The 26968-nt window shown below is 59.6% G+C and overlaps 1 protein-coding gene across 8 annotated transcripts in view; it reads right to left on the reverse strand.

Moving 5' to 3' along the window:
* RBFOX3 (RNA binding fox-1 homolog 3) overlaps positions 1–26968 on the reverse strand; it is a 315974-nt gene that overhangs the window by 54016 nt on the left and 234990 nt on the right. Inside the window, exon 1 of one of the 8 annotated variants that reach the window (XM_019644309.1) lies at positions 15692–16094. The exons of 2 other annotated variants lie outside the window; for them this stretch is intronic. In XM_019644309.1, coding sequence (XP_019499854.1) covers positions 15692–15796 — 105 coding nt within the window. In that variant the 5' untranslated portion in view covers positions 15797–16094. Of the gene's footprint in view, positions 1–15691; positions 16118–26968 lie in introns of those variants that run through there. 5 more of the 8 variants (XM_019644314.1, XM_019644307.1, XM_019644306.1 and 2 more) reach the window with 5 other exon arrangements.

Below are 26968 nucleotides of genomic sequence, written 5' to 3' on the forward strand. Positions count from 1 at the left end.
GGGGGGTGCAGGGGGGGGCGGCACGCTGGAGCTCCAGCCCTCTGCCCTGGCCCACTGGGCTGACTCCCAGGCTGCAGCTCACCGTTCAAATATTTACCCTTGTTTCATTTTCCAAAAAGGGGACGATGAGAAAGCAATAGAAAGAGAGGAATGGGGGAGAAAAATCCAAGTTTCTCATTTGAAAGTTAATTAGTCTAATTAGGTCTAATTAAGAGCCCCCAACACAATGCAGCTCACAAATGAACCGTGGTCTCCTGTCTCCCATGGTTCTCCTTGCAGACTGAGTGTGCGGAAGCGGCAGGGGGGCTCAGAAGGCGGCAGCGGGCAAGGTGGGTTCCCCCCCTTGGGGGACAGGTGGCCGGAGGCCCACGAAGGCCTAGCTGGGCAGGCACGATTCCTCCACACAGGCCTTCCCAGGGCCTCACGGGAAGAACTTCATGTCCGAGTCCCGCTCTGGGCCTTGCAGGAGTTCTTTGGCATCAGCTGGGAGACTGTCGGAGCCCTGCCCTCCAGCGTGACCCGGGGGTTTACACCCAGGGTATCCCCCACCGAGTACGGTGGGCTTCCAGAAGTTAGGTGAGGTCAGGTCATTAGGGGCTGAGTCCCCGCGTGGGCAGGAACGATGACTCTAGGTTTACAGACAGGGACACTGAGGCCGGGGAGAGGGACACAGCGTTGCAGAGCTCTGCACCCAGCATGCGAAAAGCTGAGATGGGGGCTGGGTACCACGGGTTAGACCTGGGCTTTGCCAATGTCGCCATCCTGTTCCTCATGGGCCGGGCCAGGCAAACCCTGACCCCCCGATGGGATGCAGGAGACCCAGCTCCAAGCAGCCCCAGGGTGGGGCCGGCCTGTCTGCATTCCTGGGGGCTCCCACCCGACCACAGCCTCCCAGGGACGGCGCTGGCAGGCCCACAGCAGGGGCTGTGCTCAGGAAAGGCGGCCAAGACGGGTGCCAGGGGGCCTGCCACAATGTGCTGGTCGCCCAGGGTCTCGGCGCAGCCACGGGCTCAGCAAAGCAGCAGTGGGCATGGCTGGAGGGGCCGATTTCTGAACCAAGATCAAAAGAATTAAGTAGGCTTTACTCCCAGCCACGGATGAAGGAAGGTCCTGAAGCTCCCCACGGGAGGCCAGGCTGTGGACAGGGCCGGGGGCTCCAGGAGCGTCCTCAGGGTGGGCAGAGCCGGATGATGTCCAACACCCGAGCACTGGGTCCTGGAGGAGGCGGCCGGGCACTGAGACCGTGCACCCCCTCCTGCCAGGGCTGCTGGGAGAATCAGAACAAAGGGAGTCGCCCAGAGACTTGCAGGTGATGGAACCTCTGCCTCTGTTTGCAGTGACAGTCGCACAACTTACGGAAGGAAAGTCTTTGCAGGGTGCGCCTTGCGGTGGGCGGATTTTATGGCATGCAAATTATACCTCAATAAAGCGGTGAAAAACCAGTGAGCGGAGGAGACTGCAGTGCCTGCCCTCTGGGAGCCTAGAAACACCCTCCAGAAAGTGAGCGCGTGGAGACCAGGGGGGCCGAGCTTGGGGGGAGTGGCCCTGGGCCAGCTGCCCATTAGGGCGGGTCCTGGCGGCGGCCACCTGGGCACGTCGTCCCCCCAACCTTAGCCTCACTGTGCCTTCGTTTTTCTCTTCTGTAAAATGGGCTGGTAGCCTATGTTCTGGGGCTGCTGGGAAACTCAAGGAAGAGGCAGCAGTGCCAGGCACAAGGCGGGGACAGAGGAGCTGCTGGCTTCTCCTCCCGCCCTCTCTCTGGGGTCTCTGCCGAGCACCCTCTAAGGCAGTGCTGACCCGCAGGGGTGCGTGTGTCTGAGCGCCACACTGCATGTGTAGGGTGGGTCTCTGGTGGTGCATGGCCCCCTGCAGCCTCCTGTGGGTCACAGGACACTTTCACGGCCACCGCAGGCACGGCAGGGGCTCTGAGCCCCATATTCTGACCTCTTCCCCTCTCCTGTGCTGGCACCCTCACTCCTCACCCCAAGTCTGCTCACGGCCTGGGTCAGAGTCTGCCTGCACCCCCAGAGGGAGGTTCTCTTGGTCGGTGCCCCTGTCGCCTGGTGCCATCTCGTGCCTGGTTTCTTGCTCTAGAGTCTCCCCATCGTCCCTGGGGCCTCCTCAGCTTGGGCCCCATCCAGGGTCGGCGGGCGGTGCCAGAGGGGCCGTGAGAAGCGCCCTCTCGGCTGCTGGATCCTCGTAGGGTCTATTCCAGTCCCTGGCTCGGGGGTGGCACAGAGCCCTCCAAAGGCCCTAGCAATTTCCATGGAGGAAGGGGGGAGAAGGGGCAGACGTAGCAGCTCACCTGCTGAGGGGGGTGGGGGTCCCTGGCTGCACGCGAGCCACGAGGCTGGGCAGGGAGCAGGTAAGTGGGGTGGTGACAGCGCTTTTACAGGAGCTGGAAACAGCAGAGTGGCACTGACAGACTCAGGAGGCCCCGAAGGTTCTGGATGTCTAGCTCACTGTGACACCCAGCCCCCGGGGGGACTGAGGAGCGGCCCGGGACAGGGCACACTCAGCCAGGGCGTCCGGGGTACACTTTCAATTCTGAATCAAGATGAACCCGTCACCAGCTTGTGACTAGCACAATGACACGCGTTGGCTCGAGTATGGGTTTAAACTGTTAATTTGCTAAACGGAAATATTCAGGATAAACGGCACATTTTGTGACCTTATTTTAGCAGTTCCTTTTCTAGATGTAGTGTATCTACGGCTTCAAACAACACAAGGGCCAGCATCTGTCAGGGCTGACCCTGCCCAGGCCCAGGCTGGCTCCTTTGGCTACACTATCACTTACCCCCCCGCCCCCCACCACCGAGGCAATTGAAGGAAGCACTGTCATCCCCATGGACCCGGGAGGAAACAGGCCCTGGACGGAGAAGTGTCAGGGTCACCGAGCACGTGACAGGCAGGCCTGGCTTGTTTGCACCGTCACGCCCGGCCCACCAGCGCCCTGCAGTGGCCCAGGGCGGACAGATCGGGGAGGCCTGACTTCAGGAGCACTGAGGGCTCTGTGGGACTGGGACCCTGAGGATGGCCCGGCAGGGACAGCTGTGGCTCCTCTGCCACCTGGCCTAGCCCCAGGTCATGCAGGTGTGTGGTGGCACACACGGCCAGGGCAGACATGCCAGTCTGGAGAGCGACTCCCTCTGTCCCCACAGTCCCAAATTCTCAGCCACACTGCGGCAGTGTCAGACACGCCGCCACACAGACATACGTGCCACCTGTGGAAACCAGTGCACCAGACATGCACACACTGTCCCCAGGCTGCCTGTGGGCCCGCGAGACCCACGGAACGGCCACCAGGTCCTGCCTTGCTGTGGCAAAGGGCCCCGCGGCACGGGGCTGGGGCCCTCCATATCGTTGTCTCCTGGAGGAGCTGGGCTCTGACGAGGGATGGAGGCAGCCGTCGCCCGCTGGCCCTCAGGTGTCAGGGATGGGGCAGCACCTCTGCTCAGGCCTGGGGCGCTTGCTCAGTGGGCAGCCATTGCCGACCTGCTGCCTGGGTTTCATCAAAAGGAACCACAGGGTGAGGGTGCTTCTTTCCATATGCTTTCGGCGGGGGCAAGGCTCGGAGTGAGAGGCAGGAGAGCAACACGGAGACCAAATTGGGAGAGTTTATGGGCCACCCCGGGCCATGCAGGGGCTTAGCCACTGTGTGCAGGGCGGGCGCACCTCTCCCCGAGGCCCGAGGGCCAGCTCAGGGCGACCCTGCAGGTCACACCCAGCCCAGACCAAGAAACCCACTGCATCCAGGCAGCAAGCCTCTTACTAAAGGTGCCCATGAAACACCAGCGGCCACACACACAGGGCCCCATGCCGTGTGATTCCATTACTGTGAAATGTCCGAAACAGGTGTGTCCACAGTGACAGAGACAGGCGGTGGCCGCCAGGGGCTGGGGCAGGAAAGGGGACGACGGCTCAGTGCATATGGAGGTTTTGGGGGAGGATGAAAACATTCCAGAATTACACAGTGGTGAGGGCTGCACAACTCTGTGAATAGACGAAACACCACGGAACTGTCCACTTCATAAGGGTGTATTTTATGATATGCGAATTACATCTCAATAAAAAAGAACCACAGGTATAAACTATACAGTTAGGTAGGAAGCGAGGGGAGGAGGGAGGTAACCAGGTAACCCTTGGTCCACCGGTCATCCTCTGAGCTCCGTTCTTCCCAGTCCGTTCTCCTCACCGGCCCCTGGCCTGGAATGGCCCTGGCCCCCTCCTCTGGGAGGCCTTCCTTCCTAGGTGGTGCAGAGGTGAGCTGACACTTTCTCCACCTGTGACCTTCGCACAGATGCTCCTGGTCCTGTCGCCTACCATTCAGGAGGCCACCTGTCCTGCCCTCTGCCCCAGCCCTTGCCACTCACCTCCCTGGCCAGGTGTTTGTGGCAGTGGCTTGGGGATACAGCCGGCAGCGGGGCCATGGCCTCCTCTGGAGTGGGGAGTTTGTATCCCATCTCCCTTGCAAATGAGCTTTGGAGAGCATTTATTTTGGGGGACGGCGGGACCCAGGAGAGGCTGCCCCGGGCTGCAGCTGAGCTCAGGCCAGATGTTAAGGGAGAACAAGAGGTGAAGGTGTTAAGCTGCCAGGAGGGTGTAGCCAGGTGTGCACATCTGTCTGGGGCACTTGCCCTGGTCCAGCCGAACAGGCCAGAAAGGAGGCCAAGGGAGCCGGGGGGGGGGGCTTTCTCCCCTGGGGGCTTACAAAGGCTGAGTGCACGAGGCCAGGGTCAGGGCCACGGCCGCCAGAGCAGCCCACCTGTCGTGAGTCAGCACCAATTTCAAGTCAGAGATCAACAATTCTGCAGGGACCGGCTTTCTCCACAGTCCATCTGTTACCACTTCCGGGGGACACCTCTTCTGCAAAACCCTCCCCATGCCTGCCCTGCATCAGGCCTCATTATCTTTTGCACAAGTGTCTGTCCTGGTTGTTTCCTGGTCTGTAGCCGCCTTTTCCATCCTAGATGGAAAAGGTAATCTTCCTTACGTACAGATCTGATCACCTCACGGCCATATTCAAAGACCCTCCATGGTCCCCACTGCCTACGGAAAACAGTCCAAATTTCTCAGCATAGACCCAGAAACATCCCAGTCATCACCCTCCCTGATGCCCCAGGTACCAGGAGCCCGCCCTGGACCCACTCGGCTCTGTCTCTCCGTATAAACTGCTGCCTCCCTGTGGGACGGTCCAGCCCACACTCACCTGCCGCAGGTCTCAGCCCCACCGACACTCAGGAGGCGCCCAGCTGCTCCGAGCTGCCCCCCCAGAACCCCAGGTGGAACCAGCCTCATTCCTTCCAGACCTGCGCTGTCCACTGCAGCAACCCCCAGTCACCTGTGGCTCCCGAGCCCTGGAAACGTGGCCGGTCCAATGTGCGACGGGCCATGAGTGGAAAATACCCAGTGTGTTTCAAAGATTTAGCGTGGAAAAAAGAATGTCCAACAACTCAATCACGATGAAAGGTTGCCATGAAAATATTTTGGGTTGGGTGAAATAAAATATGCCATCGGCATGCATTTCATTTCTTTTCGTTTTGGGAAGTGTGGCTGCTAGAAAATGCAGCATCGCACATGCCTGCCGCTGCACCTCTGTGACAGGGCTGCTCTGCGCCGGGGGTGGCAAACTTTTCTGGCAAATGTTTGGAGCTTTGCAGGCCATCAGGTCTCGGCTGAAACAGTGCAACTCAGCCGCGTCGGCGTGAAAGCCACCACACACGGCACGTGAACAAATGAGCGTGGCCGTGTGCCAGCAAAACTTTGCATAGACACAGGCGATTTGGACTAATGATCTCTGCGCTAGATCACTGGTTTCCAGACTTTTGAAAAGGGTTACTTAGTTACATGTTTTTTTTAAAAAAGGGGAAGTGGGGAGATTGATTCAAATTGCCAGCCTTTTATTTTACCAAATAAGGACATTAAAAAAATGAACAGTGGGTATCACCATCACTTAGCCAAAACGGGCATTTTTATACACAAATCGCGAAAGATTTATCTTTATGAAAAAAATGACCGCCCTTAGTGTCTGAGGTTTCCCACTATGCCACGGGCAGGTGAAGGCTTTGCCAAGGACACGTGTGTCTGTGGCCTGGCACTGGGGGCCGGTGTGCAAGGTCAGCCCCTGGAGGACGTGTTGGGGTTCTGAGACCCATGGACACACGGGGGACCTCAAGGTCAGCCTGTCCACGACCCCCTGAAACATACCAAGTTCTACAGCAGCGTGACCCCCCCTCCCCCATTTCACACTGATTCCGGTGGAGGAGGTTTGGGGAGCCCGAGGGTTGCACTTCTAGCTGGCTCTCCGTGCTCCTGGTCTGTAGACTGGACTTTGAGTGGCGAGGCCCAGAGCTGCGCTGTCCAACGAAACTTTCTGTGACAACGGAAACATTCTAGATCTGCCCAGCTTGTCCACCACAACCCCACGTGAGCTCTGAGCCCTTAAAAGTGTGGCCAGTCTGAATGAAGATGTGCCGTGTGTGTAGCATCTACCCCAGATTTCACAAACAGTACGAAAACGGCGATGTAAACTCTCTCATTAGTCACTGATTTATACGGATCACATGTTGGTATGATGACACCTGGGGTATAGTGGGTTAAAGAAAATGTATTCTTGACATTCATCTCATCTGTTTCTTTCACTTTTTAAAAAATGGCTACTAGAAAATTTAAGCTCTCCTACTGGCTGGACTATATTTTTATCGGACAGCACTGCTCTAGGGCCTGTGAGACAGAGGGCCAGCCAGCCTCTGTTGCGCTCCTCTGGTGATGGGGAACATACGGCCTCACACGACAAGCAGAGCTAAAGCTGGGAGGTGGTAGAAAGGTCCTTCGAGATGTTCCTTTAAACCTGCCGCCCATCCCCACCCGCTGGTCCTGTCCAGGCGGAGAGGTCTGTTCTCCCTCATGTGCCAACCTGCTGACGTTTGGAGACGGTCGGCGGAGACCCCAGTTGAAATCACCCTTTCTAAACACGTCATGATTTGGCAATATCTCTCCCCCCCTGCATAAAACAGACATCTGGGACAGAACAAATCCCCACGTACGCGCTCTCCATTTCTAAGCCCACTTCCAGGTCTGGGCAGCCCAGCCCGGTTCCCTTCGCTCATCTACTGATACGGGGATGAGGCCCAGAGGAAGCCCGGTGGGCCCAGCCAAGCTGGGAGCACAGCCGAAGCAGTCCTGATTTCCGACCCGGGCCTTTTCCCGCCGTGCGCCACCACCCAGCTTCGACTGGGACGGTTTCTGCCACGGGCGACCGTGGGCTCACCTCCCCGTAGTACTGAGCTTTGCGCACACCACATGCTGAAGCTGAACAGCTCCTGAGGAGACGGAGGATGTCGTATGAGTGACATCTTAGTGACCTGACCTCAGAATCAGTGTCAGGGTGGCGCTCACGGGCTCACGACTTGTGTATTTCTTTTGCTCATTTCCTTTTGTTTCCCCTGAATTTTTTGGTCAAATTTCTTATGAGCCCCAACCTGCTTTCTCCACCAGCAGAAACAGGAAAACGAGGTGAGCCCGGGGCCGGAACAGGAGAACAGGGCCCTGCTCCTGGCCAGGCGGCTGAAGGCGGAGGTCAAGGGGACCAGGGCACCCTCCCACGGAACATCCCCAAGGTGGAAGGCTCCCTGGGGGCAGAGGCTGTGTTTCCATCGTCACAGTGGCTCTCTTCTGCCTTTCCACCACGCAGCCACACACATGCACGCACACAATACACAACCACACTCAACACACTTGTGCGTATACGATATACAATCACACTGGCACGCGCACACTTGTCCCTTTAGAGACACAACGTAGGCACAGGTGGCATTTGTCTGAATGGGATGGAGTTCTGGGCGCAGCAGAACGAAAGGTCCTCCTCCAGTGATGGCCGTGAGTCCCAGTGACCTGCCCCCTTCCCCTGCAGTGCTGCACCCTCTGCCTGGACCGGCCCTGGTCCCCCATCTCCTGGGCCTCAGCTTCCACGCCCGCTCTGCCCGCAGGGCGACCTCCCTGACCAGCCACCTCGGCCCCTTCGCTCTGCAGCTCCCATTCCCACCTCCCGTCTCTTTCCTCGCTGTTCTTCCCGCAACAGCAATCTTATCTGTGTTTCTGCTGATTTCCATGGCCTCCCTTCCCACCGGAATGAGAACTCCACGAGGGCAGGGGGAATGCCCAGAGGGGTCGAAACACACAGGGGTGCCTGGCACTGCTGCGCCAACGACGGCTGAGTGGCACTTTGGCCCGAGACACGTGCCTCAACCCCAAGGCCCCTGCTTTTGTGGATTCATATCCTTGCTCTGCAGATAAGGACACAGAGGCCAGCAGTGTGCTCTAGGCCCCAGGGCTGGTCACCAGAGGGGCCCCACCTGCCATGCCCCGAGGGGTGATACTGCAGGGCCCACAGCCGTCCCAAGGCCGGTGTGGGAGGGCGCCTCTCAGGAACAGCTGGTGTGGGTGCTGACTCTGGGGGTCCTGCCCTGGCCAGGAGTGTGATGAAGCAGCGTCCTTCCTGCTCACGGAGTTCCAGGGACCAGCCCTCTCCCACAGGCCCACCCTTGGTCCCCTACGGCTCCCGGACCAGCTCCCTAAGGGCAGATGCTCGGAGCTAACGCACCCGCCAGGCATGGCTGAGCTGCCCACTGGGGGACGAGTCTGGATACCACGCTGGGCTGGTGGTGACAGGGCAGGTGTGGGCTGGGGGGAGCAGGCAGGGACCTCTGCAGCCCTTACAGCCCTCAGCGAGGAGGGAGAGTAGACGTGAAATCCCAACTCAGAGGCCAGGGCGCAGCAGCCCGGCGGGAAGCGGGGACACTGGCCGGCTCCCCACGCTGACCCCCGGGGGCTCTGGACACACCGGCACAGCCACGGCAGGAGACATGTGCCTGCCGCTCTGAGCTCCAATGACTGTGGCTGAGCTGGGCCTGTGAGTCCCAGGAGGAGCTTCTATTCCCAGCTCTAAACCCAGGGCCTACAGCAGGGCCTGGCCCCAAGGGCCACTCCATCAGCAGCTCGGGGACACCGGCCCCCTGTTCCTCTTGACTCCCTGAGCTGCTCCGGACCCCAGGGGTACAGAGACCTGCCTGCCCTCCCCCGACTCCTGGCCTGGGCGAGGGGACGGGACTTGTTCCCACGGCCTCTCAGAGGCTGCCAGCCTGTCTCTGTTGCAGCTGGCGGGGGCCCCACTGCCTGCAGGTTGGCTGGCACCAGAACCAGCCCAGGGCGCCCCAGCACATGCCCAGTGGCCCAGCCGAGCAGCCCCAGCCCCAGTCTGCCCAGGTTTCCTCCCCCCCAGGGGCCTGGATGCCAAGGACCACGCTCAGTTGCGCTGGTGACATGAACGGCTGGAGTCCGTCCCGCTGGTCCTGAGTAAATGCAATTGGTAATGTAAGCACAGCCCCTGACAGGCCCACACAGCAATCTGGCCGATGGGCTGGCAGGCCATGGTGGGGGGGCCGGAGGGGCCATGAGGAGGGGCTGGAATCCCCCGGGAGGGAGTCAGGGGTGACGGGAGAAGCAGAGAGAAAATGAACACGGGAGAGGAGAGAAAGTAGGCCAGGAGGGAAGGCAGGAGAGGCCCAGCAGCACGGAAAATTCTAGGGGCAGCGACTGACATGAAGGCGGAAGCGAGGCTGGAGGCGGTGGGACAAGGGCTGGGAGGAGCGAGGCCAAGACAGGGCGGGGACAGCGTCACTGGGGTCCCCAGAGGCCTGGGGTGGCTGGCCGAGCCCTGCCCTCGGGGAGCAAAGGCCCCTTCCTCAGGTCCACGACAGGCGGGTCGGAATGCACCCAGATGACACAGGCCCCTGGGGTCCCACACGGCCTCCTGACACCTGTGCCGCCCATGGGACCTCTGCCTTTGCCCCAGGGTGACGGAGCTGGCCTGAGGCCCTGCCAGCCTCCTGGCCGCCCCCAGGAACCTGAGAGTCTGCTTTGAGCCGCCTGCGGGTGGACATCCCCAGGAGGGAGGACAGGAGACGGAGGGCGCCGGGGCTGGGATCTCGGCCTCGCCGCCTCCAAGGTCAGCGGCATTTTGGGATTCCCACGTTGTGCGGCTCAGCACCCGCCGCGCTGATGCGATGGGCAGTGGGCCCCGGCTGTGCCTAAGAGGGGGAAGCCGCAGGCACAGCCTGCGCCCGGCTGCAGTGTTCTTCCTGCCTTCTGCTGACCTCCCATGCCCACCATGCCAGCTACTCTGCCCTACCAGCCAAACAGCTGGGGGAGGAGGAGAGCCAGCATCGCCTACTCGGCCACCAAACCTGGGTCCTCGGGTGGGACGGTCGGGACGAGCCTTCTCTGTATCCCATGAGAACCCAGAGCTTTCGTGCAGGCGGACCCGCTGGGGTCTCTGGGGTGGGGGTGGGGGCAGGGGCATGGCTGATTCTAGGAAACTGGGTATGTGATTCGAACCTTAGTCATCGGCCATAACTGTGAGAAGCAGACGCAGCCTCCTTAATGGACCCGGAAAATCCCACCAACGCTATCGCGAGAAGTCAGCTGCTCTGCACCTGCTGTGCGGCTCCGTGACTGCCCTGACCGCCCCCGGCCCCTCCAGGCCTAAGACACGCACGTCTGTCCACATCAGATGCACTCACTTAGGCTCAGAGACGTCCCACTGGCGGAGGGCCCTGTCCCCAGCCCCATGCATCCCCAAATCTGGGCAGAGATGCCCCACAGGGCATTGGGGGTCTGAGGCGGCTGCGAGCCACACACCTTCATGCTCAGCAGGGTCTGGACACAGAGGCATGTCTTGCTGTCCCTGCCTAAATGGCCCTCCATCCGTGCCCAGGGCTGGACCGTCCCCTCAACCACCACTCCATGCCATCCTCATCAGCCGTGTTTCTCATGTGTCCAGCCAGACGAAGCTCCCTGCTCCTCAGAGAAGCCCACTCACCCCGCGGAACAAGACGCGAGAGTTTCGGAGGCAGGCCGTTCCCGCTTTCCCAAACCCAAAAGGGACCTCGGAAACATGGCGGGTGTCCGGACACCTGGCTAAAACCCGGCAGGAGAGCCGAGAGTGTTTAAGCCACGTGGGGGCCGCAGCTGAGTCACTGCTCTTTTGCGCGTGGCTGAGAAAGTGGCCAGAGAACAGCACTTCCTGTGTCCCCACCACTCACCAGGATGAGGCCGACTTGAGCCGCGATTCTGGGGTCTGGCTGCCTGGGCTGGATCCGGGCTCTGCTCGCCTGGGGCTTTATGAGTTAGCACATGACCTAACCTCTCTGTGCCTCAGCTTCCTCAGCTGTAAAATGCACATGAACCCTCAGCAGATTCTAGAACATAAGCTGCCAAAGAGCGAGAACGGGGGAAGAACCCACAGAAATGACTGGGTTACTTGGGCAACCAAATGACGCCAGGGTGAAGTGGTTCACGGTGAGGACGGACCTCTAGAGGCACAAGCACCTAAATCGGTGCCGGTCCCCAGGGACCCCCCCGCAGGGGGCCAGGCTCCTTGACCCGGGGTGGGGGGGTCACATTTAGAGTGAGGATCACGGGACCTCAACTACTCGTCTAGTTCAATTCTCCAGGTCACAGGATAATCTTTAGGATGTGGCCCCGGCCGACGGACCAGACCCAATAACATGTACTTCTGAAGATGCAGGTGGCCAAGCTGTGCTCTGTGCCAGTTGTCCCCCATGGCCCGGGGGGTTCTCACAGGCACGTTATGTCACCGTGAGCAAGCATGTCTCAGGCGGGGTTCCTGGAATCACCACGGTGACACACCAACGGCCCAGGAGGAAAGACTCAGTGCCCAGGAGCACATTCTTACGGTGTCACCTTTACTCTGCTAATTAATCCTTAACAGTCCCCGTGAGTAGCAGCACGCCACCCCAAAGAGAACACTTATTAGTAAGAGCAGAGCTTCCCAATGAATCTCAACACAGCCCTCAGGAGGGCCCCAGGTGCTCACATGCCCCAGGGCTGGGGCCTCTCCGACCAGCCAGCCTCCTGCCAGCTCCGCCCCCTCCCCCCATCACCAAGGCTCCTTTCCACAAAACTTTGGGCACTTAGAGCTCTCTCCCCGGAGCAATTTCCCGGCTTTGCAATCAGATGTAGTGATAAGATTCTCTTTTATAGGGCGCTGCAGCTTAATAATAAGCAATTACCGTGACAAAACCCCGCTTTGTGGGCTTGGGGTTTTCCTCCCATTCTCCACAACTTTCTTCTGCTGGAGGCCAGACCAGGGCCTCACAGGGAGCCTTGCTGATGTCCTGGGTTTCCAGACCAGGCCCTTCTTGCTCTGAAAGGTGACCAGTATTGTCCCCACCCCTCGCTGGCCACAATGCACTGCGGACAACAGCCTCCCCGTGTTCCACCCCAGGATGTGCCTAGGGCCAGATGCGGGGGACCAGGGCCCTGGACGGGCGCCGAGGTACTCACAGGGAGCCAGGGCCTCTAAGTGGGCTGGGTAGGTGGGGAAACCAAGGCCAGACCTTTCAGGGCGCAACCCGGGGCCCAGGACGGCTCTGGTGAGCTTTTAACAAATGCCTCGGCCCAAACTGCAGCTGGCTGTCTCTTGGTCTTGGGTGACCTGAAGTCGTCCCGTCTACGGTCACAACTGAAAAACACCAGCACCGCTGAGAGGCTGACAGGAGGGACGCTTGACAACAAGCACCTCTAATTAACTACAGAGCTACCGTCTCGGAGGGACACAGCCCCGTTCTCAGAACACTCGGGGTCCGGCCTGGCAGCAGGAAAGGTTGATGCTTCCATGGGGAGAATGGATTCCTTGGTTGGGGCTTTATTTCCTAATTTCCAGTTCCAAAGACGCTGTGTTTCAAAAGCTGGCCTGTCTAAATACTGCATCTTAATGTGCCGCAAACTATCTCTTGTCTTGCTTGATTTCCCGTCTCTCGCTCCTGCTCCTGTTATCAAACGTGCTGTTGAGACTGAATACACAGCCTACATATGGCGCCAAGGCTCGCTCATGCAGAGTTATCTGCAGCCCTCCGCGGGCCCGCAGGACAGGCAAGCTCGGCTTCTGGGGGCCTGGCTGCGGGCCCCCGGGTCCCCCCTCACGTGGCCTCCACTTCCAGGGCCCACGGGAGCCTGTCTCGCCCCAGAGGTGGTGTGGGACAAACCAAGTCCCGAACTAAATGTCATTATTTATTTTGTATCAGCCTTGGACCGACAGAGCTGCGTGTGCTCCTGTAAAATCGTGCCCCACAAATAGCCAGGAAATGGCTGCATTCTAGATCTTTCCCAGCCTGCTGAGGAGACACACGGCCACCCAGCCCGCTGAGATGCCCCCACATCTGGCCCTGAGGGGTGGGGTGTCCTGGGGTGGGTCACAGGGAAGCTGTTGTTCCTGGTGCATGGCTGTAGCCAGAGAGGGGTAGGGGTAATACCGGTCACCTTTCAGAACAAGAAGGACCTCGTCTAGAAAGATACACAGCTGCCAAGGAAACAGGGTGCTTCAAACCGGGTGCCCCAGACGGGTACGCGCTGGCTCTCCCCGTTGATGCCCACTCGGGATGGGGTGGCTCACCGGCTGACTGTTCGCCTCTCCTTGGCCCCCTGCAGAAAGCTCCAAATGCCACCCATTGGGGGTGCCTTCACCCAGCCCTGGAGGAATCGGGGGCCTTCACCCCAACGATGGGCACTGGTCTGACTCCATCAAGACAGCGCCACTGCTCGGCATCCTGTGGAGGCTCACCGCCACCTCATCTTAACTCAGCCCGGGAGGGCTGCAGGCTGCTGCCCCTTCTCAGAGGAAGAGCCCGGGGTTTAGAGAGGGGGACTGACTCGCCTAAGACAACACAGCCAACAAGCTGTGGGTTGGGCTCCAACCCTGTATTTGCCCATGGAACCTGGGGCCTCTTCCTGTGGCCCAGGGCATTCTTGCCAGGGGGGGATGGGGCTTGAGTGGGGTACCCCCTGGCTACCTAGAGTGGTCTGCTCCATGACTTCACCTGGGAGCTTGACAGAAATGCAGATTCTCAGTCCTCATCCACAAGGTCCCCAAGTGACGCCTGTGATCATGGAAATTCGGGAGGAGCTGGAAAGCCAATCTTCCAGGTCCCCCATGACTGTCTGCCTCAAATGATGATGGCGAGTGCTGGGTGTCAGCCTCGGCCTGAGCTCGGACATCCACCTGCCCATGGGTCTGGGGGCCCCTCAGTGGCGCTTGCCGCCGCTGAGCTGTGTCCAGGACTGCCCAGGTGTCACAGGTGGTCCTAGGGACGGTGAGACCAAGGGCGGTTACCAGCCACCCTCCTGACCATCACGGAGTCCCCTTTCTCTGCAGATGCCGACATGTTCGGCAGTTCCCACTGCGTGGATCCTTGTAAGGGGCCAACCTGCGTGCCCATCAGCACAGGGGCTGAGGCCCTGGCCCAGCTCTGAGGGACCATCTGTGTCTGTGGTGTCCACAGCTCCTGAGCCACCTCTGGAGCGCCCAAGGGGCACAAAAAGACAAGCGCCCAGCATCCGGAGGCCCAGCCCCACCTGGAACCTCTACAAGAAACACACTCCGTGTCCCTTCCTTCAGACATTCACATGTGGGGGAGGCAGACGAGAAACTGCCTCTGAGATCATGAGGCCTGGCCTGGCCCTGGCGCCTTGGAGCGGCAGCTCCTGCCCTCTGCCTCCTGTCTCCACACCCAGCGCAGGGTGTAGACCTGGCCCTGTGGGAGCCACCCCGCTGGGCGGGGCAGGCCCAGGGTGGTCAGGCTGAAGCTCTCTGGCTTGACTGCCTCCTCCCTTCCAGCCTCAGGCCTCCCGGAGCAGCTGCCCAGGCCCCTGCAGGCCCAGCGCAGAGGTTGAGGGGTGCTACAGATAAAGAAGGCAGCCCCGCCGAGCCGAGGGGGAGGGAGGTGAGGAGGGAGGACAGGCCTGGAGACAGGAGCAGCCGAGGTGGGTGAGGCAGGGTACTGCAGCCCCCGCAGGCTCTGGCCAAAGTGGCACCGGAGCCGCAGCCCCAAGAAGCCAAGGGGTCTGGGGGAGGCAAGGGAATCCCCAGTCGGTTCCCAACGCTACCCTGAGCCCACACTGATTCCGCCAGACCCCTGCCCCCCACACCAGGGCCAGCGGGCAGGCGGCGGCTGATTTTCTGTGCGCACCTCCCCGTGGAGTGTCCTGGGGATGTGGGGGTTCAGAGTCGCTTGGTTTCCTGCCCTCCTCATCAACCTGAGCTTCCTGCGCAGCCCCGCAGATGGCAAAGGTCGGGCCCTAGCCCCCTTCCTGCCGGAGCTCCCGGGGCCTCCCTGGCCGGCCCCACCGGGCGCGTGGCCCACCTCCCCCGAGGCCCGGCGCGCAGTCCCCGCTGCAGCAGAGCTCGGCGTCCCCGCCGCCTCCGCGCGGCCCCCCCAGTTTTCCTGACTCCGCCAGAGAGGGGCCCTGCTCCCCGCCCTGCGCCCCCTGCGGCCCGACACGAAGTTCCCCAAAGTGACCAGGGCGCTGAGAACCCCCGCCCCCTCCCCTCCGGCTTCCCTCGAGACTCCGCCCGCCGACCCCTCCCATGCCTACGGAAAAGTTGCAAGCGACGCCCCAAACTCCGGCCCCTCGCCCGGCGCTGCGTGTGCCCCGAGCGACCCCACACAGGGGCGCAGCTCCCCCCCGACCGGGCCCCAGCGCCATGACGCGGGGAGCGCAGCGGGGCCCCAGCAGCGACGCGGAAGCGGCCAAGTGTGGGTGTGGGCGGTGGCGCGGGGCGCACGTGCGCCGGGCGGGGGGCCGGGCCCCGTAGGGCCCGGGGGCTGCTTACCTGTTGGAGGTAGAGGAAGGCGGGCGGGCAGGGCACGGAGTGCGGGAGCATGCTGCCGGAGTTGGACAGCAGGAGGCAGCCCGAGTTCGCCATGGAGCACAGCATGGGGCGGCAGGGGGGCGCCCGGCGGCCGAGGCAGCTCTGCGCTCGCTGCGCGGCTCGCACCCTCGGCGCGTCCCTCTGTGCGCGCGCGCCCTGCCTCCCGGGCGCCCTCTCGGTCTCCTCCTCCTCTTCCTCCTCCGACCCTCCCCTCCCCCTCCGGGCTCTCCTTAAGAGGGAGGCATGGAAGGGACGCGGCGCGCCTCTGCTCGGTGCTCCCCTGCCCGGGCGGGGGTGCTGGAGAGCGCGCGCGAGAAGATGGCAAGAGAGGAGAGATGCGCGAGAGAATGGATGAGGGGGAGCGGGGGAGGGAGTCAGTCACTTTGGAGCCACCGGAGCCCTGTCTGCAAAGAGTGGTGCGTGTGCGAGTGCGCGCGTGTGCGCGCGTGTGTAGCGGTGGGAGGGGGAGTCCCTGGCGTACTCCAACATCAAACAGAGCCCCGCGCGGAGGGAAGAGAATCCGGAACGACCGCACAACAGCTGATCCCACACTTAACCCCTCGCCCGCCGGCGCCGGGGCGGCCCGCCCCTGCACCCTCCAACGGCCCCTGCGCTGCCCTCCCCCCCACCCCCACGCCCATCCAGCGACTGCTCCCGGGTTTGGGGTCTAGAATCTGCCCGCCGGCCGCTGCCGAGAGAAGGAGCGGCTCTGCCGGCTCTGCGGCCCCACCGGAAGGCGCTTGGTCCTGCTTGGCGTTCCCAGAAGCGCCTCTCCTAAGGGAGGCCGGCCTGGTGGCGGGGATGTCGGTGATGTAATGAGGGCACTACGCAGAGGCTTCCGCGCCAGGGAACGCTTCTCCCCGCCGTCCAGGGCTTGGAAACCCAGCTGGAGGCCCTAGGAGCCTCTCCTGCCCTCCCACTGGCCCCCAGACCCCATTTACACCCAGAGCCTGCCACAGGCACCCGGTCTTGTGGATACTTAATAAGGGGTGGGGGGGGGCAGGCGAGGGGCACTGCCACAATGCATCCTCCCCTCCCCACACCCCAACACACTGAACGGGTGTGCACACATCAGTGCAGCAGGACTGCACAGATCCCCACGCCCTGACCCCAGTCAGTGCTTCCACCCCGCACTGCCAGGTGTGTGTGCACACAAGGCTGCAGCTTCACCAGCCTCACACCCACGGGCCTGCCATGCGGTCATACTCGCCAGGTGCCCACTGGCCAAGCTCAGTTTACCAAGACCAGCCACAGGTGAGCTTGACTGTGAGAGGGACAGTCTGCCACTCACCACTGTCAGAGGGAGAGGCAACAGGGGGACAGACCCATCCACTCCCCCGACTTGTGCATACTTCCTCCACGAAAGGGGTGAGGCCCAGATACCCAGTGGCAATTCTGGACTCACCTGTCCTACCTAAAGGCACCCGGGATTCCCCTCCTCTCGTTTTGGAGAGCAAGCCCCACTCTGAGGGAGGCAGGGCCAGGACCACCTGGTAATGGAAAGACCACCAGCCTGGGAGTCAAGTAGAGGCCCCCCTCACGTGCTGGGTGATCTTAGGAAAGTCACTTGTGCTCTCTGGGCCTGGGTTTCTGCACCCAGCCTGAGAAGTTGGTTAGACCTTGTCTGAGATGTCTTATTGCCCTTGCGAGACGAGGGCCGCTCAGGAAGCAGCAGCAAGGAGGACAGAGGGAGGGGCTGCCCACAGGCTCCCTCGGAGCACAGTCTGGGACTGAGCCCAGCAGGCAGGCGTAGGCCCCTTGGACACCCTTGTCTCAGGCGCCCCATGTCACACACAAAGCAGCCTCTAGTTCATCTTTCTCTTAGAAGGAAAGGGATGTGACATCTGGCAGGGAGGCAGATAGGAGAAGGCACAAGGGTCAAGAGAGAGACTGCAGGGGGAGAGCTGACCCAGCTTGCCAGGTAGCGGCACCTCCCTGCCATTTTCCTGGAGTTCCAGTTCATGATGCCCCCAGGGTGGGCTGGCACAGAGGAAGGGTGGGGACGCTTGGCCATGGACTTGCAGAGGCCGCCGGCTGCTTTTGAGATGTATGGGTTATTAACTTAGTCTCCCAGAAGAGGTGCCCCTACAGCCCAAGACAGCGGTGGGGTGGCCTGGCACAGAGGGCCGGGTGCCTCGGGCAGGAGCACCCGTGTTCGGAATATCAGCTGCAAACAGAGACTTTGCAGAGGGTTCTTCTGCAGAGTGCGGCACCCTGAGTGGCCCGAGCCACAAGAGCACGGGCAGCCTTGCTGGCCTCCTATCCTGGGGACATGCAGCTCTGCCCTCCTGTTCAGAAGCCCCCCCGCCATCCTCTCCCAGCCCGTCAGTCATCGCTGCCCCGCTGCTCCTTCCCTGGAGGATGCCCGGGAATGTGGGGCAGCCACGTAACGTTCCCCGTCAGCCCTGGGCTCCAAATTCCCCCTGCCTGTGAATCATTCACCCATTAATTGCCCATTGGTACCACACATCTACTGAGACCAACGCTTTACCCCTCCCACAACAGGATTTGGGGGCGCGTCCTAAACAGTGCCTAACACACAGCAGACACCCTTTGAGCCGCCTCCCCTGCTTTTCCTCGGTGACAACCCACTGTACACCGGGTGCTGTAGAAACGAAGTTCTCTGTCCTGGAGTGAGGTCACTGTCTGGTGGGGAAACCAAGCCAGCAAAACCAAGACTGCAGCCTACCGTGCTGAGAGCTATGAGAGCCCAGGATTGCGGGGCCTCAAATCTGAGCTGAGCTTAGACCTGGGGTGCGGTCAGGGAAGGTCTCCTAGAGGGCCCCCTGAGCATGCCAGCCTCAGGATCAGTGTCGCTTCCAGCATCCTGGCACCTGGTCACCCATGGAACTCCCAACCCAGCCACCCCCTTCAGGCCTCACCTCCAGAATGTCAGGCCCTAGGAGCAAGTCTAGACTCCTGCCCCCATCAGCCAGCTAATCACACCCTGGTTTCAGGGAGATCGCAAACAGCAAAATAGAACTGAAAGAAAACCCCCAGAAAAAGGGCCTGCACAGCGCATGTGTCCGGCTTATCTCTCAGGAAGGGCTGCACGCCCACTGCCTCACGCCGTGTGCCTGGACTTACGCCTTCCACTAGGAGCCAGTTACTAAATGGCAAATTGAGGGAGGCCTCGGTCCACTAGGAGGTGACTCTGGAGGGTCAGGCCACAGGACAGCTAAACGCCGGGGCCCATCTGGTCTCCGCTCAGTCTCCCCTTCGAGAGTCAGGTGTCACAAGGTCACAGAGCCTGCTGGCTGCTCACAGCATCCTCCCAGGGCCTGGATGGCTCCTGGCAAAAATGGGTGTGGTGGCCCCCGCCGCTCTGGGCTTGTCCCCATGCTGAGTTGGCCACAGCTGCCGGAGGGTCCAGGAAGCACAGGAAGTGAGGGCGGGACGAGGCTGCTGCAGAAGGATCTGTGCCCCTGGGTGGACACCGCCTGCCTGGGAGTCCCTCTCCGCCGACGGCAGGAGAAAGACTGCTCTGTGCCCCGACACGGCTCCTGGGCGCGCTGCAGTGGCCTGGGCCACGTCCTCTGTGACTGCATCTGCCCATCCTCACCCTCGCCCTCCTCACCTAGGACCTCCAGTGCTTGCCGCGAGGGTGGCACATTAAATTCTGGGGGGCACACTGTCCTTCAGGTCCCGAAGACCCCTCCCAGCCCCCAGGAGTCCTGGTGCCGCCTGGGCCGGGGGGGGGGTGCACCTGAGCGGCAGGTGGGGGAAGCCCAGGCCCCCGTGTGCTGCTGCCCCCGCTTCTGGGGTGAAGAAAGTCTGTGAGCTGAGAAGAGCTGTCAATCCAGTGCTAATATTCACTACTTAAAAAAAGAGCCAAGGAAAAAAATATCCCGTTCGCCCTGAATCTGAGAAGGGCCTTGTTAGGAAGGCAGGAACTGAGCTGTAATTATTTCTGCGCTCCTGGGCACCACTATAAATATCAGGCAAGGAGGCACCTCAAAGGTCCAGATGGTTCCCAGGCTTTGGAGATCTCCTGGATCCTTCCTGCCCCCACCGCGGGTCACCTTCCCTGAGGAGGCCCTGCTGGGTGCAGGCGCGGGCCCCCTCCTCGCAGGGCAGGGCAGGGCCTGCCTTCCCCGCCTGACCTGAGAGGCCCAGGCCCACGTAGCCTTGCAAACACCCTCAGTCTCTTTGGTGTGTACCTCTGTGAAATGGTGACATGACAGTCACCCTGGCAGAGCATGTGCCAGAACGTGTTTAAAATGGCCTGTGTTTCTTAAAACGGTGGGCGGTTCTGTGGCCAAATGATTTGGGGGAGTGTTGCCTATGACAACACCCACACCCCCATCCTTTGGAAATTCCCAAGGTTGCACATCAGCGTGTTCCCGCGGGGAAAAAAGGAAGCTCTACAGTCTGTCCAGGGGAGGTTGGCTGGGGGCTGAGTCACTCGTGGGCCTGCCCCTTTGTCCCCAGGCTGGCACCTTCAGGCTTTTCCCACATAGAGAGGACAGCGTGGGGCCTGGCAAAGGCGTCCCAGGACAGGGGGTGAGCTCACCATCTCCGGTTGCAGCTGGGGCATAATCTATAAAGATAGTGTGCTCCGTGCGTCCTGCAGAGCCAGAGCCAGACCTCCCTGCCCCGGCCTCGGGGTATTTGGCACAGGCCAGGGCACCAGCGCTGGGGAACTAGGGAGGCGGGAGTGGCATCTCCAGGTACGGTGGGCTAGGGTGGGCGTAGTTCAGTGTGTGAGTGTGTGTGTGTGTGTGTGTGTGTGTGTGTGTGTACCCAGGAAGCCTCTTTTACGTGAACTAACCAGATGCCCACATCTCCAACCAAACGCTCTCCCAGGAGAATTTATGCCCCAATTCCACAGCTAAGGGGACAGCAGCAGAGTCAGGAGAAAGTCCAAGCGCAGGGCTGCTTGGGACGCCGCCAACAGACACGGTTGGGGGGATGTCAGACGGAGGATGGAAACTCTTTGACCTTCCTAAAAAATACAGGAACCCCTCAGATTCCCAAACGTGGTGCTGCCCTATGCTGGGAGTAGGGGGCTGTTTGGGCTTCGTCCTGCTGTGTCCAATTTTCCCAGAAGAGCAGAAACGTTGGCAGAGGAGTCCTTGTAAGGCGAATTGCGAAGACAGGATGGGAGCTGCCCAGGTAACCAGGCCACACCGAAGGCATCCAGCAGAGGGCGCACTCACACTGGCCAGAGCCTCCCCTGCCAGGTCAGGCCCGTGGGGAGGGGCGCTGGGGGTGCTCCCCACCCCGGGGTCCCTCTGCACCCCTGAGCTACCAAGTGCTCGGCGATGCAGTGAGAAAGCCAGGCTCGGCCCAGGCTGCCAGGGCCAGCACCCACCTTCCAGCTCAGCGGGGGCCTCCCACCCACTGATGCTGTCCCCCTGGCCCCAGAAGACACTGCAGCAAAAGTAAAAATCGGCGTGCAAAGGAAGTTTATTTATCTGTTTAATTAAGAGGCGTTTGCCAGCCACATTCGGGTCCATCCGTCTCACTTACAACCACGTCCCAGCAAAATTAAACATAATAAATATAGGGAGACTGAAAGCAAAGGGCACACTCGAGATATATGGGCAAAACCAGGAGTTGCACAGGGTTGCAGTTATAAGCACATCTTTCTTGGGCAAGTTCCTCTCCCCTTGGGGCCCGGGAACCAGAGGAATGATCTCAGAGAAGGGGCTGTGGGTGCCGCTCCACTCTGCGTTTCCACTCAGCTCTCTTGCCAAGCTTTATTTATTTTAAATGAGCCCCCAGGACTTCTCCTTTCTCCTCTCCTGGAAAGGAGGAGAGAGCTCAGCACAGAGCAGAAAAGAACATCTGAAATCAGCCGGCGCTGTGCGGCGCCACCTCAGGGCTCGGTGGTAAGAGGCCTCGGCAGCTGCAGCCCTGGAAAGCTCTTTGCAGGCTCCTGCCTGCATGTGGGCCGTGAGCTCCTGGCAAGGAGGCAGCATGGGCCGAGAGAGCCTCGGAGAAAGGGCTCTGTGCTCTTTGGTGCCAGCTGTGGCCAAGCCGCCATTCAGGATACTGGCCAGGGAAGAAGGGGGCAGGCACTATGAAAGCTTCAACTTCCCAGGATGGGAGGGAGCAAAGGGAAACCCGGGGGTTATTACCATCGGTTTTTCCTATCACCACTGTTGATTGCTAACTGTGACCATACCTGCATTTGCGTACTGTCTCCCTAACCTTTTCAATGCCCCTGAACGTGCTTCAGCTCACGTGACCCTCACAAGGCGGGGAGGTAGAATGATGCCCGTTTGGTATATGAGGACACATCTAGGATCGCAGAGGTGGCCCAAGGTCACAGGCCTGGCGAAAGGCAGCCTTCAGGCTGGAAACGTGCCTCCTGCCCACAGACTCACACGAGCCTCCCGCTCCCCCCTTCCACAGCTGCGCTTGGCCCGCGCGCTCCTGCCAGCGTCCTCACCATTAGCCCTTGGCGCACTCTCCTAACAGGATCAACCCGAAACCAAATCTGTTAATGTAATCGTCATTTGCAATAGCTTGGGCATTTACTAATCACACCGCTGCTTGGTCTGGGCGGCAATTATCTCGAATTTCCTCTTTCTCATTAGGCAGGAGGTTGAGAGGACTCGGTAGGGTTGCTGAACCCTATGATGAAGCCAAGGAGAGGAGCTGCTGTTGGACAGAGGAAGCCCTTCTGCGGGGCGCCCAGCCGATCTGCCATGAGGGGCTCGATTTCCGGGCTCCTCATCCCGCACTGGGCCTGGCCCACCACTGGGAACCCTCCTGTCCCGCTTACATCTGTGCATATCTGCTCGGTGCCCTGTTCCAAGGCCACAAATGACCACAGAAAAGAAAGAGCCCTGAGAGGCACAGAAAGTCAGTATATTTGCTTTGCAGATGGAGGTTCAGATCTGACTGGCTCATAGATGAAATGCCCTTGGATGGCCGGGTCCCCAGTGCAGACGTGACTGACGACAACCTCTGCTTGTGCCAGAGCAGGGCTCAGGTTAAGGTTTATCACTGGCAGAGGTTGTGGGGCCAAGGGAAACCTACATAGCTCACTGCTCCATGCAGCCCAGCCAGGGCAGCACTGCTGAGCCCTAAAATTGACCTGGCATCCCCTAGTTGCAGTCCTTCAGCACCAGGGACAGTTCCAGCCCCTCCTAACCCCACAGCGGACGAGAGCGCTCATGGCACGGGCGATGGAGCTGGAAGGGAATTTGGGATCCTTTGTCCAGTCCTCTGCCTTCTCGCTGGCAGTCACAAGCCTTCAGGGACAGGCGCCGTCTTTTTTTTTTTTTCTTGATACACTCCACTGAGAGAGACCCTGACATTTCTCTGGGGAGCCCATTCAGGTTTTTATCACCCTGACTGTCAAGAAATTCTGCCTTATGTCTCACACAAACCTTTTCCACCTTAATTTTATTCAAAGGGGAAAAGTCTTGAAGGAGTGCCAAGGGGGAGCTTGGACTAGCAGCTGATGCCACTGTCACTCTAACTCCCAGGAGGGGCTAGGGGTCACCCACCAGAACTTGTAGAACAAGGCTGGTGCTCCAGGGAGCGGCCCAACAACAGCACCTCATGCTTCCGGGTGACAGAAAGGGACGGCCGTACACATGACGTGGTGGCAGCTTGGGAATCTCGCATTGCTGTGACCAGCATGAATTTGCGTCAAGTTCGGTTAGAATTAAACTAAAGAAACAAAGCATTCAGGGTCCCTAAGCAGAGAGCTACGGGAAGAGGTTCTTTCATGCACAGGGGGATGGGTCTGAGCTGCCCGGGGTTGCGGCAGCAAGGGTCCGGCCCCATGTTCCCTGCCTCTTTATAAAGACAGCAGTTGAAATACTTGGCCTCCTCACTTTGCCATCAATTAAAATAAATCTCACTTAAGAGAGAAACCAATGTCCCTTCCTTTAGCCTTGGGTGAGGCGAGGCCACAAGGGACAGACCCAGGAAGCCCCGCAGAGAGGGAGTGATGTCCTGAGGCAGTCTGGGCCCAAGGGCGGTGAAGGTCAGGTCCTCCAAATTCGGGACAAACCTGAAAGGCTCTGGAACAAGCTGCTGCCTCTAGCCTGGGCCCCAGCACTCAGCTGGTTAAAACAGGCCACCTTAAGGCCCCAGGAAGCAGAATGTGAGGGGGCTGGCACTCAGTTCTTCCCCCTTCATGTCCCCTAACCAAAGCATCAGCTCATTAAAAGCTCATTAGGGGCCCCAGGCAACAGAGGCCCTGGAAGACAGTGCTGTCCTGGCAAAGCGCATGGCCCTGGGGAGGCGAGTGCACTGTGTCAGGTGGCCAGTACCAAGCTGCAGACAGAGGCTGAGCAAGGGAGCAGGGAGGGGGCCAAGGGTGGGAGGTGGGAGGTAGGAGGTGGGGGGTGGGAGGCTCTTCCCGTGAAGGCTCATGGGAACTGAACTCGTCTCAGGACTCCCAGAGGCAGGAACAAGCTTGTCTGCCAGGAAGCCGGGGAACAGGCATTTACCTGCCGACTCACCTCCCCACTCTCCCGTGATGACAGAGGCCAAATATGAGCTCCTTTCTCAGGCTTTTAGGGGAGTGAGTTGGGGAGAGGAGGAGGGAGGGGCAGGCAGGACCCTGGCTGGCGTCAGTCCTGCTCGGCAGCTTACAGCACACCAGAGAGGTCGTGTGAACGGCTGCCCACTGTGCGCTGCTGTGTTTCTTAAACTCTGAGGGCAGGGCAAGTGAGACGGTATGGGGACATCAGGTGAAGACGTGGGGACATGTTCTGACATAGGCATCCCCTTCTCCCGCGCCCTGCTGCTCCTGGAGGGGAGAAGCCCCACTCTTTCCTGATCTACTCCAGCACTGGGGTCCAGCGCGGCTTTGGCACCTACACAACTCTCCAGTTCCAAGGCATGAGGTTTCTGAGAATTCACTGGCAAGGAGGTTTGGGGAAGTTGGCAGCCAGCGGAGGGCCCTGTGCAGCTCTTAGCAGCTCCCAGCCTTTGCTCCTGCTGAGAGTTGCTGCATTCGGATGGGGGGAGCCGTCTGTTCCTTTTCTTACTTCCCTAGGATGCTATGACTTTTGATTCCTGCTTGATTAATATACAGCCAACAGAGACTGTATTTAAGGCAGCTTTAATTCTCTCAGGTCACCAAACTCGGGAGCAGCAAAGCTGCAAGGAGCCAGCCCCGCAATAGATCAAACACTGGGACCTTCAAATCGCTCTGTGGCCCAATTTCTCATCGCTGCTGCTGCCTGATAACCCTCCCAGCCTGGAGCCAATATCTCCCTTTTCCAGGGGTGGGGATGAGAACTGGACGTGGATGTCCACGGCTGAAACCCTCCTGGCAGCCAGAAACAAGAGCAGGAAGGACTCAGCGCTTCTACCCTGTACGATCGAGTCCTTCAGCACCAGGGACAGCTCCCTCCAGACCCCCGGGGCCTCCCTGAGCCAAACACAGACTGATGTAAAGGACCTCGCCCGTCGCGCTGGAGGTGGCTCGTGGCTAGCCCTGCTGATGGTCACCTTTCACCAAAACATCCTCCCGGCCAAATGAGCCCTGCACACTCTCACCGGCAGTCTCCCTTTTTGGCTTTCTCTACATCCAGCTTTGTCGTTCTCTGACCCCCTGAGACCTCCCCAAAGAGGAGCAGGCTGCTCTTAGGACTACCCGGCTGGTCTCCCTGCTTGTCCCTGGTGCCCTGTGGCTTTTGCAGGCCCAACAATTTCCTTTCTGGCTCAACCTCGTCCCCTCCCAACTTGCCTCATTAGCATCTCCTGAAAGGCAGGCTAATTTCTCCGCTTAGCACCTGGGTGTTCACTTGCTTGGTGGGGGGCAGGGGGAGGGAGGCCTACGTGCCTGCCTTTTCCTCTGAAGCATCTTTTATAGACCTGGTCCCTGTTGCAGTTTGGGAGGCACTGTGGAGCAGTACAATGCAGGAAGATTACACGCAGAAGCTGGGCTTGTAAATTACCTCCCAGTGGGGGCAGGGAGTGCGCCTGTTAAGGGAGAACCCAGTGCACAAAGCCATTCTCATTTAAGAGCATGGATCTTCCTGGATCAGGCTCTGATCAATCCTGGGAGCCACCAGCACGCCACATATTAGGAAGAAATGTTTGCATGCTAGCTGGAGGAAGCCCCACACTCGCCTTCTCACGTTCCCCACTACTGCTTTTCATGAGGATTGTCTCTAGACTTAGCCCCCGCTGGATTTATTCCCCCCACTCTGCCTCTATCCACTTAAATATATCGTCTATAGATTTTCAAATTATTGCTACACTTTCTAAGAGAAGGATGCAGTGGTTAAAAATTAACGGCAAATTTATAGGAATTCTATATGGCAATTACAGAATTATAATGAAGTGGCCGCCACTTGGCCAAGTGTGGGTAATTGGAAATCCACGCTGGGAGGCTAGAATCTTTACTGTATTGGAATAGTATTCTTGAGGGTAAATGCCGAGGAGAGGGTCACTGGAGCCCTGAGCTCACTGGGTTCTTCTCTGGAGGAAAGAGTGGCGGGTCCACTGCCTGTTTGGAGGCAGTTTAAAAGGAGACGCCCTGAAGCTGGCACCCAGGAAGGTGGCCAGACATCAATGGGGTAGGCAGGTGCTCTGGACTGGGCAGGTGTGTGTGTGGGGGAGCGGCTGAGGCCTCCCAGCCTGGTCTGGAGAAGGCAGGAGAGAACGTGAAGGAAGGACTGTCGTTACCAGCAGAGCAGACATGATCACTGGGGGGAGAAGGACAGAAGGCAGCACTGGAAAAGCCGGGCTTTCTCCCTGTCCAGTGGGTCAATTCGCCTTGCAAAACAAAATGGTTAAAATACCCGGTAGGTCGCTTGCTTGTGAAGACACCACGGGCAGCCTTCACTCCTGTACCTGCTACGGCAGAAAGACTCAGACTACTTTCTCCTCTGCGCTTCTATCCAGGATCCCAGTTGCCCAGATGGTGCAAGGGGGCTTGTAATAAGGAAACTGATTCGGAGAGAGGGGAGAGGGAGTCTTGCCAGGAATCTAGGCACAAAGTGCCTCCTGTTTCTTTAAGAGTTTCTCTAGACATGGTGCTGTGCAACGTCGCCGGAGCCGCTAGCTCCCGTGTGTGCAAAATACAAGCTGGATTTCGAAGGCTTGGTACAACAGTGTGAAAAATAATTTGTGTACTTTGGATATTATTGGGTTAAATAAAGTACATTGCTAACAATCTCATAAGTTTCTTTTTACCTTTTTAGTGTGGCTACTGGGAAGTTACACATAGACACACGTGGCTTGTACTATACTTCCGCTGGGCAGCATTGGCCTCCAGCAAGGGCACAATGTCTTCACACCCAGCCTTGGCACCAT

The sequence above is a fragment of the Hipposideros armiger genome, unplaced genomic scaffold (genome assembly GCF_001890085.2).
Source record: "Hipposideros armiger isolate ML-2016 unplaced genomic scaffold, ASM189008v1 scaffold_87, whole genome shotgun sequence".
Lineage (NCBI taxonomy): Eukaryota > Metazoa > Chordata > Mammalia > Chiroptera > Hipposideridae > Hipposideros > Hipposideros armiger.